The sequence below is a fragment of the Hippichthys cyanospilos genome, chromosome 21 (genome assembly GCF_059441005.1).
Source record: "Hippichthys cyanospilos isolate Australia breed blue-spotted pipefish chromosome 21, RoL_Hcya_1.0, whole genome shotgun sequence".
Taxonomy (NCBI): domain Eukaryota; kingdom Metazoa; phylum Chordata; class Actinopteri; order Syngnathiformes; family Syngnathidae; genus Hippichthys; species Hippichthys cyanospilos.
In genome coordinates, this window is record NC_142389.1 from 12,347,623 (window position 1) to 12,363,855 (window position 16,233).

A 16,233-nucleotide genomic window follows, 5' to 3' on the forward strand; every position below is an offset into this window, starting at 1 on the left:
CGGAGCTAATGGCAAAGGTCTGAGAGAAGAAAGCATCATATAGACTTGCGCAAACAGACAAATACACAGCTGTCAAACAGACTGTGCGAGAGGAATGCCAGAGTCGCTGCTTTGCTTTTGTCCGCGTGCAGTACGCGCTCCCCATCGAGCATTAACCTTTTAGTCCGGCCTTTATTCAATTTCTGAGCAGGGCCCAACTCGCTGGGGAGTGGGGCCGCTCGGACACAGATGACTCCGCATCTTGTTACGGTAGCCTGAAAACATTTACGATGCAGCCTCTTTTCCAACAAGCATTCTGGGAGGCAAATACTTTTGGGGTGGGTTTGAATGGTACCAAATGGCGTGTTGATGACTACCATTCAACTTTTGGCAACCAGCTTGTCACTTAACTATGCAAAACTGAACCTGTGAAGAAGTAAGTGACTCCCTCTGACCTCAATTTAAATGATGATGACTGTTTGGTTTAAGTGGTTTGGTTGGTTTAAGGTTTGGTTTAGGGGTTTACGTGTTGTTCAGTTTCCCTCTTGAAGGGACAGCGTGTAAGATTTGGACCGTTTTTCATTAAAAAGGAATAAATTAAATGATTGTAAATTTGACCAAAATTGACCAACAGTGTGTTTTAATATGATCATGGGTCTAATTATCATTAAATTATATTGCATGGGGGGTGGCACTTCTCTGGAGGCGACCATGTTTGTTATAGCTACGGACAATGGTAAATGCAGCACCTACAGCGCCTCCTGCTGTCCGTAAAAAAAAAAAAAAAACGGTCTAAATCTTACACACTAGAATAAAAAAAAATCTCATTCTGAATTAGTGCAAAAAAAACTGTATTTTAGGATATAAATCACTCGCTGAATTATTTATATAAGCCAACAAGACCCACCTTTTTTTACTGAAAAAAATGCAAGACTATTCCTTTTTTTTTAGGGTTGGGGTTTTTAGAAAACAAACTTTTTTGTTTTGTTGGTTATTCTATTCGCCCACTTTTGAAGGGTTAAAGTAAATTATCCCTTTATTTGTACCTAAACTCTTTTTGAGTGTAGTAAATTTGCCCGGACGTTTAATTAAAATCTAATCTGTGAATGATTAAGGATTATTAAAATGGATATTTTACCCTTGAAATACCGTTTTTATATCAAAGAAATCTAAGTAAGAGATTTCCAACGGTCTGGTGAACGTCTGCGCCTTAGTTCGTCTCTCTGTGCCTTGAAAATGTGTGTGTGTGTGTGTGTGTGTGTGTGTGCGTGCGTGCGTGCGTGCCTTTGCTCTTGGGTACGCTTGATGACTGACACGAACGTGCCTGTGGCGCGGGAGTTGGGGCGAGAGTAGATTAAAACTCCACAGGCACACGCTGTATAACTCCGGCGCTGTACAGATTAGATTTTAATTCAATGTCTGGGCCGCTAACTAATATGACTGCAGGTGAGTGAGACTTCAAAAGAAAGGGCTTCACTATTTTCTTCTCCCGTTGGCATTTGGCAATCCAGATTGCTAAAGCAGCTTCCTTACAGACGATCGTTTTATTATGAGCCGTAAGAAGTTTCTTCGCAGAATTGTCAAAAGTGATGGCAGCCGTCTTCTAATGTTCATTCACTTCGTCCATAACGTGGCGAACAGTGGATTCGTTCACTCCAAATAGCGGGCCACGGCTGCGTAACTTCTCCCTTCTCAGCAATTGTCATCATTTTTTGTTGGTGTTTAGGCTCAGTACAAGCCTTCGTGGGAGCAGCACGCTTGGGAGCTATTGCAAAAGTTCAATAGGCCTATGCAATGAAAAAAAAAAAACCTTGAAGTCGTGAATCCGCAGTCGTGGAACCGCTAAGTAGCGAGAGTTCACTGTACTGCCATAAACCCAAAAAGTTGGATCATATTTTTGTGAAACAGTTTCTGCTAATTTTACCCAACTTTTTCAAAGTGGAGTACATTATTGTACACTGCCAGTACCCCAGAAAGACAGCTCTCTCCTTTTTGACCCAATTTGGGTTCTTTTTAAACAGTTTCTTTTAGTGTGTAATGCATTATTGTACATAGAAAATGACAATATAGTCAGTACCCTAAAATGTTGGGTCATCTCATTGTGACCGAATTTGGGTCATTCATTATTTTTGAATGAGCTCTTTTTCGAGTTGTACATTATTGTATATTTTAAGTAGTAAATGGTAGTAGTAAGTAAATGCTAATACTGTCAGTACCCCTAAAACTTGGGTCATATCTTCAAGGCCCAGTCTGGGTCCTTTTTTTTAACCCATCGGTTTTTAAGAGTATTATACATTGCACAAAAGGATAATACTGCCACTACCCCAAAAACGATGGCTCTTCCCTTTACAACCCTATTTGGGTTACTTTTGAACCAATGTTCTTTTTTTGTTTTGTTTTTTAAGTGTAGTACTTTAGTGTGAAAAGAATATGGTAATTCTGTCACCCCTTTTGACCCAATTTGTTTTTGACCCAACTTTTTTTTTTTTTTTAGTTTTTGAGTGTTGTACATAGATAGCAATAGGCTACTTGCCAGTACCCTAGAAAGTTGGGTTGAATAGTACATGGACTTTCACTTACTATATAGCGCTTTTCTACCTTTGGTACTCAAATTGAGTGATTTAGGATGAAAATGTTTTGCGAGTGTGTTTTTGTTTTGTGCAGAGAGATGGCACTACTGCGACTACTAAAAGTTCGGTCATCCCTATTCAACCCATTTTGGGCTATGTTTGATCCAACTAATCTTAACATTGTTAAACGGTGAAAATCTGGGCCACTGGACCACTTCTTGCTAACTCTCTGAGCTGGGAACCAGCCTGTAATACGGTTCGGAATGGAAATATCAGAAGAATTGCCTTACTTTGCTCAATTGAACCACCACACAAGACATTGAGTCTATAGTGAAGACTGGTGTCAAAGTAAAAGAGCAGAATATCACGCTGGTTTCTATGATCATACACTGACAAGGAAGTGGGAGGTAATCAAAGTAGCAAAAGCCAGGTGATGGCAGTCCCAGCTCCATCTGGACGTGTTGGCGGGTGTATTAGCATTCAGGCGGGAACGCGCCCGAGATGAAATACGCCGAGCTGGCTTCGGAGGGGGCGACGAGTGACGTGCCTGAAATTGGACTGCCAACGTCAATTCCACCAAAATTACTGGATCCCGCACCCTCCATCTACAGGAGGCTCCTCCGCCGCACCAATGTCAGCCTTCTAGGTTCCCACGGCAACATCAAAGCCTATATGTGAAATACCTTTCCCTTTCTCACTGTATGCGTTCAAGTCCTCTGGAAAGCTTTTTGTTTTGTGCTTGATGAATCCAATCCATTTAGCTGACACCCGCGGCAAACGCTGAAAGACACAGGAAGACAGCATAGAGCCAAAGCAGGAAGGTCAAAGTTCATCTGGTTGATAACTGACCTGTCTATGATGGTCACCATCACAACAGGAAAGGGTGGACTGACTACACGGGAAGTCTACGAGGACAATGTCACAAGTCACACTTTGATGAGAGCTGCCATTAATAGGTTACATACAATTGCTGGTCACTATTTTATGTACACGTGCACAATATGATGAGATCCGAGGTACTCTATTAGATATGCAGTGGCTGTATACCAGATGTGAATGTGCACCTAATATACTAAATTAACATCTACACATGATTGTGTGAAGTGTTATTTTATGATATTCAAGAGACATAGTTCACTTCTTCTCCAAAAGATCTTATTAAGTTAACTATTTCTCCGCCAAAAATAATTCCAATTAATTGTTTCTCAACTGCTGTTGAGACTGAAAGTTAACCTTTAACCCGCCAAAAAAAGTTACACGCTTTTTACAAAATAAACCCCAAATTAATGAAGACATTTTACAAATATGCAATAGAATTCAGTATTTGTTAACGAATTAAAAAAATACCCTTTTCCATGAATTCCATGTTCCATGGAAAAATGCTAAACTTAAATTCAAAACTAACCCTAACTTCGAAATGTTCACTATTGCAAAGAAAAAACCTAAATCATTTTGTATTGTATTGTATCCTCTGTTAATCTCCTTGGGTCCCCGATAAGATGCAATATAAAGTTGTGATTAATAGTATTAGTATTTATGTTGCAAAAAAAATCTATGGTGCCTATCCCAGCTGACTATGAGAAGTAGGTGGGGGTCACCCAATCACACTTAAGAACAATTTAGTATGTCCAAGATACCTGTCATGCATGAGTGTGGGAGGATGGTGGCGTGCCCAGACAAAAACCTACACAGGCTCGGGGAGAACATGCAAACTCCACACAGGAAGGCCGGAGCCAGGTGGATTTGAACTGTGAGTCGGATGTGCTAACCACTGCTCCTCCAAGCCGCACTGACTTATTTATTTCATTTAATTTTTTGATGTTTGTTTTATAAAGTGACCCAAGTGGCCAATTGTTCGTTTTTTTACTCATAGTTGGGTTTTGTCTTATCCAACTGTTTTTCAAGTGTAGGTTATATAGCTGCCCTAAAGTGCAAAAGTATTCTCTAAAAAAGTTTTTGTCAAATATAACCCAATTTGGGTCCCAAATTGTCCGACCTCGTTGTTTTGGATAAAACGACCCATTTTTTTTTACTTTAACTTTCTCAAAAATGTTTTTTCAGAGTCTTTAGGAAAGAAAACAAATGATATGGCACTTCCTTTTGGGTTATTCTGTTTTCAGGTCTCTTTCTTCCTGTTCATCGTGTTTGTCGTGTACACCATGCTGCCTTTTTCCATGAGAGGGGCCATCTTGGCCAGCGCCATCACCTGTTTGTCGCACACCGTCACCCTCAGCATCTGCTTGGCCTCTGTCGCCAAGGATTTGGAAGCTCTCGTCTGGCAGGTCAGACGTTAACTCAATTCTGGAGCATTGAAATGTCGTGAGTGAAATATGGCGACTATTTCAAAATACTTGACAATTATTCACTTTTCTTGGGTTTCTTTAACAAATTCACTGCCATTTACGATTATAGACATCAAGACATCAAGGATTAATTTTAACTGGATGGCAATATGTGAAAACCAATTTTAACTTTGTTAAGTGAATTAGTTAATTTGTGAGGATTAAATCCATTAAAATGGAACCGATTAACTCTTTCAGTGCCAAGCGTTATCGGATCACAACTTTCGTAGCTATCATGAGTAAAATGCCCATCGCACTTAATTACTACAGTGCTCAATAAATTAAAATTAAGAGGAGCGCTGGCCGCGAGTGTCATCACTCTATTCATAAAAGATGACAATTGTTGTCGCTGCCAACGAAAGCGTTAATGGCTTTGTATTCATTTCATTGTGGGTGGGAGGGGGGTATGTGACGCAAGTTAAAAAAAAGTTAGCTTGTTCATGAAACAAATGAAACTCAATGTCAAGGTACTGCTGTACTTACAAATAAAATCCAAAAATAGTCCAGCTTCGTGGTACTTAGAGTCTCTGGAACCAAATCGTAGTTACCATGAATTATGTCCACTTATCCAAATCAAACATTTTTTGAGATGTAAAGAGCGCAAGGGTAATTGCTGCGATTGTCTCCATAAATACACGAAATGCCATATGAAGCCCGGGGATGGAGGAAAATGTCACGGATGGCCAGACTTTCACAAAGTGATGCCGAAGTTGTGCACTCGCACACAATTAAACGTGTCCAAAGAAGCGGATTGCCCTTGGCGAGAAGACCAAAGGACAACCTATTGATATGCATGGCCACAGTTTAAAGAGCCTGAGGTTGACACAGTGGTGGAAAAGTGCGCTTGAAGTGCGTGCTCTTATCTGGTTTTCCAAGGTAATCGTGTAGGCGGGAGATAGTGGGAAAACATGCGTCACCTCGCTGTGCCTTTTTAAATGCCGTGTTCTTTGTACGTTACGTGTGCAGATCCTGGCCAACGTGATCATCTTCACCTGCGGAAACTTGGCGGGGGCGTACCACAAGCATCTGATGGACTTGGCTCTCAAGCAGACCTACCAAGACACCTGTAACTGTATTAAGTCCCCCATCAAGCTGGAGTTTGAGAAACACCAGCAGGTATAAACGCATGCACACCACTCATGGATCGGTACGCAACACAATTATTCAACTCAATTATTTTAGCTTTAAATACATAAACGAATACATTTGTACTTGTTGTCTAATGTAATAAATTACTTTTAGACTTAATTACCTAAACCCTGTTTTGTTTTTTGTTTTTTGTTTTTTTTTTAGTTTTAGGGACTTTGATGCACTTGTTTTTTTCTTTTCCTGTTTTAGACTAAGCTATAACCCGTATAAACGCTATAAAAGACAATGAACAGTTGTTGAAAGTTGGTTTATATTGCTTTTTTTTCTTTTGTTTATATTAAAAAGGATACAGGTTTAGGTATACTTATACAATTTTTTTATAAATAATAATCTTATTTATAGTCAGCGCGTTGAGTGTGGGTGTGTCTGTGTGTGTGTGTGTGTGTGTGGGGGGGGGGGGGGGTCTCTGTCCTAGGTGAGGCTTGTCAAAATATACTTGAGAAGTACTGACCTAAACTAAGTCTTCTGTGCTTAATTCATTCAGTACCAGCCATTTTAGACTTTCCTTTATAAAAGTGAAAGAAAGAAATACATGGGATTGTGTCTGGACTCATTAAAAAAAAAAAAAAAAAAACATTTCTTTGTGGTTTAATGGGTTAAAATCATCACATCGCCCCCTTCTTTTTACTTGTAATATTCTACAAAGATTCAACATGAGCTGAAGTGAGTGAATGTAAATACTCATTAGTTTATTAGGTATGGATGGATGGATTGTGATTTAAGGCAAATATTTTCAATCAAACTATTTTTAGGCAACTTATTTTCCCAGCCCTACTGCCAGACCAGTTAAAATGCATTTTTGACTGATATATACGTAGCTGTCAATGCTAGTGAGTGAGTTTCGACTTATTCAGTGCTTTTCATCTTTGTGGTCACTAGAGCGCTTCGTTGTCTGCCATATTTTTGTATTTGTACCTCTTCTACGTTTTGTGTAAAATATCTCACAATTCCGTTTTTTTTTCGACTCAGATTGAGAAAACTATTGATCCCCATGGTGCAATTAACTTTAGCTAAGGTTAGTTTTGTTATTTCACAAAACATACCATATGGAAAGAGGCATTATTCAGTGACATTTGCTTGACATTAAAATCTTGACATTCACTGTTTGTTGAGAAATGAGAAATGGCACATAGAGCTCAAATTAATAATTGAGAGTACAGCCAATTGAGACTAGCCTTTCATTTTCTAGCCCTCAAAGGGGGTCAGGGGTCAGCTGGAGCTTATCCCAGCTGACTACACCCTGAAGTAGCAGCCAATTGTATACCTTGGAATATTTGCTCTAAAATATTTATATTTATTACCTTTGTGTGTGTTTATCTGTCTACAAACATGACCGTGTGAGTGTTACAAGTCAATGAAAACGTTGGAAAAATGTGTAATACTGTATTTAGATTCATCCGTCCACAGGAAACAAATTCCAGTGCAAAAGCAAACCGGCACATCATCCCATTCGTTACCTACCACTGACTAAACATTACTTTTGTCCATTTATCAAACATGCTGGTATCGTAATAACAGTGGAGTGCAATGAAGCGGGTGGTAAAGTTGTCTATTTTTGGTGCAGCCCAGCACCCCGCAACCTCTCAATCTTGTTAATTTTCTGCTGTGTTTTAGGAAATGAGTCCGTGCTGTGAGTGAACAGTGTAATGACTCTCCGCGCTCTGAGCTGCATTTATGAGTCACACCCCCTAAGGCAGCTACTCTCTGTAGCATACCCGAGCTCCCACACCTACATGCACACACACACGTGTTTGAAAAATCATCCTGAAACACCTAATGTGCATTTTACCAAATGAAGGATCCCAATAAAGTAGCACTTTTCCTGGTTACACAACAGTCATAGTCATCTTAAGTCCCCATTAAAAAGTGACCACATTGCAGGATGCACTGCATTTCAGATAATAAAATTATAAACGTATGTGCATGTATTGTTGGTGTCAGGCAAAAACTTCGTCTCATTTTGTTTTTTTATTGTTATGTTTTTTTTTTTCTTTCAAAAATCAATACCATTGGTCAGTCCATATGTGGGTGTGACTTTTATAAAACATCTAATCTTTTTAGCCACTAGTTTAAGGAACCTGTCATTTTTGGGGTCTCCATGTGCAAAATGTATTTTATTTTTCATAAGACATTTCTCAATTTTCTAAGTCTTGCATCAAAACAGAGTTCAAGAAGGCGCACAAAACCGCTGAAAGCATAACAAAACAAAAGTAGTTTTATGAATTATCAGCCATTTTTAGACCCTCTTATTGCAACACATTTAATGAAGAAAAATATATAAATAAGTGCCTGGAGTTGAATGTATGAACTCTTAAAAAAAGAAATAGAACTATGTCTTTAGGGTTACTGAATGAGTTCAATAACTCAATTAGTTTTTTTCACCCTCACAAAAATCATTCATCCATACATTTTATATAGCTGCTTATCCTCAATTCACTCAAAATTCTAATATTGGGTTCCTATGTTGATCATAGTCCTTCCAAATCCTTGAAGGAAATCTTTTGCCTACTTATGTTGTGGTATCAGGCAGTGCAGACCTTGTTTAAGTGCAGCCAAGGTATGTATGCTGTCTAGTGGTGAATGGTTATATTACAACTTAAAACTACATTTGATACGTAGTTGCCCGTTTATTTTCCTCAATATTTTTAAATGTTTAGGTTTTCTTACATTTTTTTCTGTAGATAACATACAATACATTATTAAATTTACTGTATTTACATTACAGTGTTCCCTCGCTACTTTGTACTTTATCTTTATTTTGGTGATGTTTTTTTTTTTTTTTTTTTCCAAAAGACCGTCACCTCACAGCAGCGCATATGCATTGTGGGCAAATAGAACAAAGTTGTCTTGCAGAATGCCGAGTGACCTGACATGCAAAAATGGCAGGGGGAGGGGTAGTTTCACTGAAAGCACTCTGCTATGTGTTGAAAAAGATAAAGAAAGTTTGTGCTCCAAAAGAGACAGGTAAACCTCCATACTATGGTTCGAAAGAAAGGTACGGAGGGTTATACTAAACATATCTCACACACTTTATTTATGCATGTCTAATGCCCCAAGTTTGGTGGTTTGTATGAAATAAATACTTTGGGGGACTGCATGTGTGACCAAGTGTAACTTTTGCATCCGTCCTCTCTCTCTGTAGGAACGTTTACTCTTGTCCCTGTTGCCGTCTCACATCGCCAGAGTGATGAAAGCCGAGATCATCCAACGGCTTCAGGGCCCAAAGTTTGGTTGCACTGAGAGCGCCAACAACTTCCACAACCTGTACGTGCAGAGACATACCAATGTCAGGTGACTTGATTTTTTGTTTTGTTTTTTATCTTACCAATACTGAAACATTATGTCCTCTCTCATTTGTTCTTCATCGGTCTTCTTTCGCACGCTACTCTCACCTTCCATCAACTGCTTTTATTTTCTTACCGCCGCCTCTGTCTTCCTACCCCCACTTCATCCAATCTTCTTATTCCTATTGTTGCCATGGACAATATCAAATCAGAGTTAATCCGCCTTCATTGTACGCTGAGGTCACTTCACCCCTCCCACAGCCTTTTCATGTATGAAACCGAGGCGAATATAATCATTTTGGCTTATCGTAAGAGGCTTTCCAAGGAATGTCCTCTGGAAACCTGATGTCCGAAACAAGGAAACAATATGACAATGGCCTTAAGATGTCTTCCAATGTGTGTGTGCGTGTGTGTGTGCGTGTGCGATAGTCTGCATCTATATATACATACATATATACATACATACATACATACATACACACACACACACACACACACACACACACACACACACACACACACACACACACACACATACATACATAAATAAAATTTTATTTGTATAGCCCTGAATCACCGACGTCTCAAAGGGCTTCACAGATGAAAAGAGGTCATATCAAGACTTCTTTCGAAAAAATAAGTCATACAAAGACATCTTTTTGGTGTAAGGTACACAATAGCATCCCCTGTCAAAGCTCCCAGATGAGGAAGGAAAAACTCAAAAACCCCAATTTGGGGAAAATGTATAAATAAATAAATATTATATATATATATATATATATATATATATATATATATATATATATATATATATATATATATATATATATATGTAAACATACTCTTGTAAATTGACCAGCCCCATATTTACTTGAATAATTACTTCCCGTAGGCATAACAATGCTATTGTTCATCCAGTATCATGTTCTTATATGGAAAGCTAGCGTAAGTAGCAGTTAATGCCAAGAGGATGAGGATTAATGATGCAATGTGTGAAGATTGCCATTTGTTGCTGATTCCCGCAGTATTCTTTATGCTGACATCGTGGGCTTCACCAGGCTGGCCAGTGATTGCGCACCAGGGGAGCTCGTGCATATGCTCAACGAACTTTTTGGAAAGTTTGACCAGATTGCAAAGGTATAGTTATGATTTATCATGAACGAGCCTTGGAAAATGTTTGAAGAAAAATTTTTGTAAAGATTTGGCACCACACAATCTCCTTTGAGAACCATCTGCTTAATTATGAACGACATGGAACGTGAAGGTCAATCAATACATCACTGTCCCTGTCCTGGGGCCACTCATGACCCTCCAAGAAACGTGGGTTGATGACTTTCAACAGTGAGGGTCGATCTGGCGCTTCTGAGCGCTTGAGTCAGACTCTTCTGCCCGCCGGTGGACCGAGCCACTGTTATATAAGAGCGGTCCATTCCACAAGTTGCTCTGCATCCCACATGTGAAATGTAGACTCATCGTTTGTGAGTTGGCCCTGTCCAAAGGCAGGATTTTCAAAGTGTGAACTATATGTTTACAACATGAAGTTCAATTAAAGAAAATATTACAAATTATGTCATATGACTTCATGACAATATAATATCAGTCAAAAGGTTGGAAAGATTTTCAAATTCTCATGCGCTCAAATACATTAAGTGGTCAAGAAATAAATAACTTGAAAAACACAGCTGTGAATTCTAATTCATTCAAGGTTATAAAGCATCGTCCATATCATAAATATGACAGAGAAAATACCAGGGTGCGCAAAATAGAGGTATGCAACAAATAACAATAATTATTTTTATAATCTATCATTCAGAGACCTTTGATTTGACAAATTTTCAGAATTTCAAAATAAAATGTTTTACCTTGGAAAACAGTTGTCAAGATAACCCTTGCGCTAACCACCCCTAGGGAAAAGGCTTTGTTTTTACCACGTGAAGTGTAATTGCAATAAAATAAATTTTCATCATTTGTTTTTTTAGTTTTAGGCACTTTGATTTACTAGGTTATTTTTTTCTGTTTTAGACTGTAAACCGTATAAACACTGTAAAAAATAATTAACATTTGTTGAACGTTGATTTATATTGCTTTTTTGTGAATGTTTAAAAGGATACAGGTTTAGGTAAACGTACTTATACAATTTTTATAGATAATCTTATTGTCAGCGTGTCGAGTGGGGGCGCATGAAAAGTAGGATTGGCATTTCAGGTACTTTTATGCACTTGTTTTTTTTTCAGTTTTAGACTAAAACTGTAATCTGTCAAAACGCTGTAAAAAAGTAATTAACACTTGTTGGAGATTTATTTTTATTGCTTCTTTCTTTTGTTAATGTGAAAAAAGAAAACAAATAGGTATACTTAAACTTTTTTTAAGCTAAATAGTTGATTTATAGATGGCACGAAGAATGGGTGGGGCGCGAAACGTTTACTCTTTCCTTGGGGAGACTTTGCAAAATATAATCGAGAAGCACTGGGCTAAGGGAAAGTCTAAAAATGACTGGTACAAAATGAATCAAGCACTAAAGTAATCAAATGCTTTTATTCACACTGATACTTTCAATTATATCAACCTTTTTTCGCTGATAAAGACCCTGTGAAATATTTATTTCTAGCAGAGTGCCCTTTTATCATTATTTGAAACTAAATTTGCAGTGATAAATCATGTGACAGCATTTGTTTTATTTCTGGCCTGTCCACTGGAAAAATGCATGTCTAATATTAGACTAATGAAGGCCGCATTTTTTTGCAAATAAGTCTAGGTAATGCAATTTAGCAATAGGTTGTTTCATGTTCCAATTGATTTGGTCTTATTTGAAAAGAAAGCTATAATGTTCCTGTCATGGCATTAAAAAAAAAAAAAAAATACCCAGATTGATATTTATAACACGTCTTTCTTCCATATACTCCATTTTTACTTTTGATAGGAAAACGAATGCATGCGAATCAAGATCCTGGGGGACTGTTATTATTGCGTGTCTGGCCTGCCGGAATCTCTGCCTCACCATGCCAGGAATTGTGTGAAGATGGGCTTGGATATGTGTGAGGCCATCAAGTAAAATACCTAATCGCTCTCTCTCTCTCTTTCTCTCTCTGTCTCTGTCTCTCTCTCTCTCTCTCTCTCTCTCTCTCTCTCTCTCTCTCTCTCTCTCTCTCTCTCTCTCTCTCTCGCTCACTCTCTCACTGTTTGGCCCTCTTGCTTTATCCTCCACACACACACACACACACACACACACACACAAACACACACACACACAAACACAAACAGCCTTCAGAGCGGGAAGAAAGCCAGAGTTGGTTTTAGCTTTGTTTGAACTCTCAAGTAAACAAAATGTGAACGCATTACGATAAGCCTCGGCCTGGTCCAAGCAAATATTAATTACTTCAAACTAATGGAAAAAAATGGCATAATAAATCTGATTATGCTAATGGCTTAGCTGATGGATGAATGGCTTTTTTTTCCTAAGAAGTTTCTGTTGGTCACTTGTTGCAAGGCAGAATTCATCAGGCACAATTATTTGTATTCCAAAGCATCCTTTTGGAAGGAGTTTTATCTTAGCTGACTCCATGTGACTCTTCAATTTTGAGTCCTCAACAAACCTAACATGTTTGAATTTTCTAATGTTTCTGTTGCATTGCTCTGCAGGAAGGTTCGAGATGCCACCAGGGTCGACATCAACATGCGTGTCGGCGTTCACTCCGGGAATGTCCTGTGCGGTGTGATCGGCCTCCGCAAGTGGCAGTACGACGTGTGGTCACATGACGTGACCCTCGCCAATCACATGGAGGCGGGAGGTGTGCCAGGGTATGACACATGCAAACAAGTCACACTACATTAGGCACTGGAGGCATGCAAAACTCAGGAGATATGACAGGTGTTTGAATCCATGCATTTTGACAGTCCAAGGGTGAATTCGGCTTTTTTTTTCCTGGGATTTTATTCTGTTGTTCTTCTGTTGTACAACCAGTGCCAGCCAACTCACATTTTGTTCCCCATGGAGCCTTCTGACAGGAGTCTGAAAAATAACACTACTGTCATCATCCATTTTTTAATTTGACAAATAACTGTATTGACTTTTTAGGGTTATTACAAAAGCTACCATAAAAGCCAAACTGCCAGAGATGCCAAATATAAGCTTGTCATCTACAGGAGGGTGCACATCTCGTCGGTCACTCTGGAGTACCTGAAGGGTTCCTACAAGGTGGAGCCAGGTGATGGACAGAGTCGTGACTCTTATCTGAAGGAACACGGGGTGGTCACCTTCCTGGTCATCAACCCCAAGGTGGGGAGAACATGGGCAAAGTCTGTCAATTGTTTATGATGTGTTTTCACAAAACAAGGCTTATGTCAGGGAGTTTAGTTTTGAGTTAATGACAAAAATACACATTTTTGACACAGATTTCTACAAAAACAACCACTTTTTTCATTTCACAGAAGCCAGAAGATTTAAATTGTAATTGAAGTTTATGATAAGACCATACGCAGTGTTGATAAATGAATGTGCTAATACTTTAAACATGTTTTACTTGAAACTATTGTATTTAGCGCTATTCTAACTATAAAACTTTTTAATTTACTTTAGGGAGCCTATTACTTGTTTTATTTTTATTCCAAGGCTTGCGCTTGTTTGTCCAAAAAAAAAAAAAAAATCCTTTTTCTGAAAATGAATATTGGCTTGGCATATCCGTCCTGGAAATTATAAAGACAGAAAATGATGCAAATAAAGTCTGACATGGATTAAGTCCGTCTCAACAGTAGTTTGCATTATATCAGATCAGCAAATCATCAGTTAGACTTCAAGGTTTTTGTTTTCATTTTTTTTTTTTTTTATTGTGTATAATGAAATTTTAAAACCACTAGAGGTATAGGTCTGAAAAAAAGTGGGATCGAACATCCCTAATATACACTTTATATGTATATATTTCTCTATATAATATACTTTTATTGTGCATAATGGACGGTTTGGTCATGGGCTACACGAACAAGTAGCACAAAGCATGCAAAATCAATACTGTATCTCTCTGACCACTTCTTCTTCCGCGTTATTTTTTTTCAAACATGCTCGTTACTCTACCACAGGTAGTCATCTTCGCATTCGTCCAATTTGTTTGAAATTGAGGTCTTTGGAGATGATTTGCTATCCCAAGCTTTCTTTACCCAAGTGACAACTTTTGTGAGATCAGAGCATGCCCTTTGCTGTTTCTTCCTCCCACGTGCCGACGTCCATGCTGACTTGCTCAAGCGCATATCCAAGGGCTGAAAGAGACAAGTCAAGCCATCTTTTCCTTTTCATAATGCATCAATATCCGCCGAAAACAAATTATCAACACAGCCTCGTTGTTGGTACGAGGCAATTAGGTGGTGCTTCACAAAAGTGCATTTTTGCAATGTTCTGTCCAAACACTCTGAAACGAATGCATACTATATGGAGGTTTATATAATAATTTTAAGCCCTGTAAATTACTTACTACAAATTCAAATCAACGTTATTTAAACACAGATATGTGGAAAAAAGTTATGTGACTATAAGTGCAATCCCCCCCCCCCCCCCCCCCCCCCCCCCCCCAATATGGAGACTTAAAAATGAGATGGAAAAATACTACTTAGAGAATAATGGTATTTTCTGATTCCTTTACAACATATGACAGGACTTCCACTTTGCACCCTTTTCATTCACATTTATGAGCTTTTTAATATCCTGTCAGATATTGGAAAAAGGAGGCAGGACTTTGACATTTTCAAGAAGCTCTGAATGGATAAGGCTGTTGAAGGGTCAGGGGCTGACGGGATGTGTCTTCACTGCAGTCATTGTTATTGAATGTCACTGTCAGTGCAACCGCGCTGGCATTAACACAACCATTAAGGCTTGTGTCGCGTTCAATTCCTGCGGGGATCGCTTCGAGAGTTGGCCTGTTACACCCCCCACTTAACTTCAGTCAATGGAAATCACAAGGGACCATCCTGTGAGTTTTCAAGTTATACTCAGAAATAGTCCTCCAAAGTTTCAGGGAAGAGACCAGATAAAGACGAAATAGAATTGTAGGTGTAACGACACCGTTTTAAAGTTTTCCATAAAAATAGTTAACGAGATTATAAGACATTTTATACTTTCACCAAATGTGATATATTTTTTTCGTTGTCAGACTGACAAGCACAGCCCTCTGCTGGGCTTGCGCTCTCGTCCGTCTCTGGATGGCGGCAAGATGAGGGCGTCGGTCCGCATGACCCGCTACCTGGAGTCGTGGGGCGCCGCCAAACCATTTGCCAACCTCCACCATCGTGACAGCATGACCACGGACACTGGCAAGATTAACACCACGGTCCGTGCAGTCATACTTTTGCTACATGTAATTGAGGAATTTTTTAAATGGTTATGACGTGTCAAAATGTTTTTGCTAGGATGTTCCCATGGGGCAGTACCACTTCCAGCGACGGGAGAGGTGAGCTGGAATCATCATGTTGGGCTTCGTTTTCACCATAGAACTGTTGAATGTTTTTAAAATGGGTCATCCTATCGATTTGCCCTTCGAATAATAGAGTAATAGCTGACCCCTTCAAATCCTTTTTTTTGATCATCTTCCAAGGTTAAATGTGAGTTGATTTTGTAGAGTAGAACTACTCATTATTTATTATCTTCTATACATAGAATTTTTTAGACACAGAGAAAATGTGCCTTTGCTAACCGTTATCACTTGCGATTAGCATTAGCATGCTAGCTATCACATTTAAGGCCAACAAGCAATAACTACCATTTATTTCACACATACAACATATTATATTGACAATACACGTGTAATAATGTTCTTTAAGTCACATAAAGACAATGCTTCAACAATATCCCATGAGAAAACTAACTATAAGTGTTTTAAGCTCACAAATACCATCAGCCATTCAGCTACTAGGTGGTGCACAGAC

General features: G+C 38.8%; 1 protein-coding gene across 3 annotated transcripts in view; it reads left to right on the forward strand.

Moving 5' to 3' along the window:
• Positions 1-16,233, forward strand: part of adcy2b (adenylate cyclase 2b (brain)) — a 52,086-nt gene that overhangs the window by 11,333 nt on the left and 24,520 nt on the right. For all 3 annotated transcript variants that reach the window (XR_015864010.1, XM_088405133.1, XM_088405132.1), the window contains 9 exons: positions 4,670-4,831; positions 5,858-6,007; positions 9,183-9,331; positions 10,350-10,461; positions 12,245-12,372; positions 12,964-13,122; positions 13,468-13,600; positions 15,462-15,638; positions 15,718-15,758. Coding sequence is in view for 2 of the 3 variants with exons in the window: in XM_088405133.1 (XP_088261259.1) it covers positions 4,670-4,831; positions 5,858-6,007; positions 9,183-9,331; positions 10,350-10,461; positions 12,245-12,372; positions 12,964-13,122; positions 13,468-13,600; positions 15,462-15,638; positions 15,718-15,758 (1,211 nt within the window). In the remaining variant the exon portion in view is untranslated. The remainder of the gene's footprint in view (positions 1-4,669; positions 4,832-5,857; positions 6,008-9,182; positions 9,332-10,349; positions 10,462-12,244; positions 12,373-12,963; positions 13,123-13,467; positions 13,601-15,461; positions 15,639-15,717; positions 15,759-16,233) is intronic.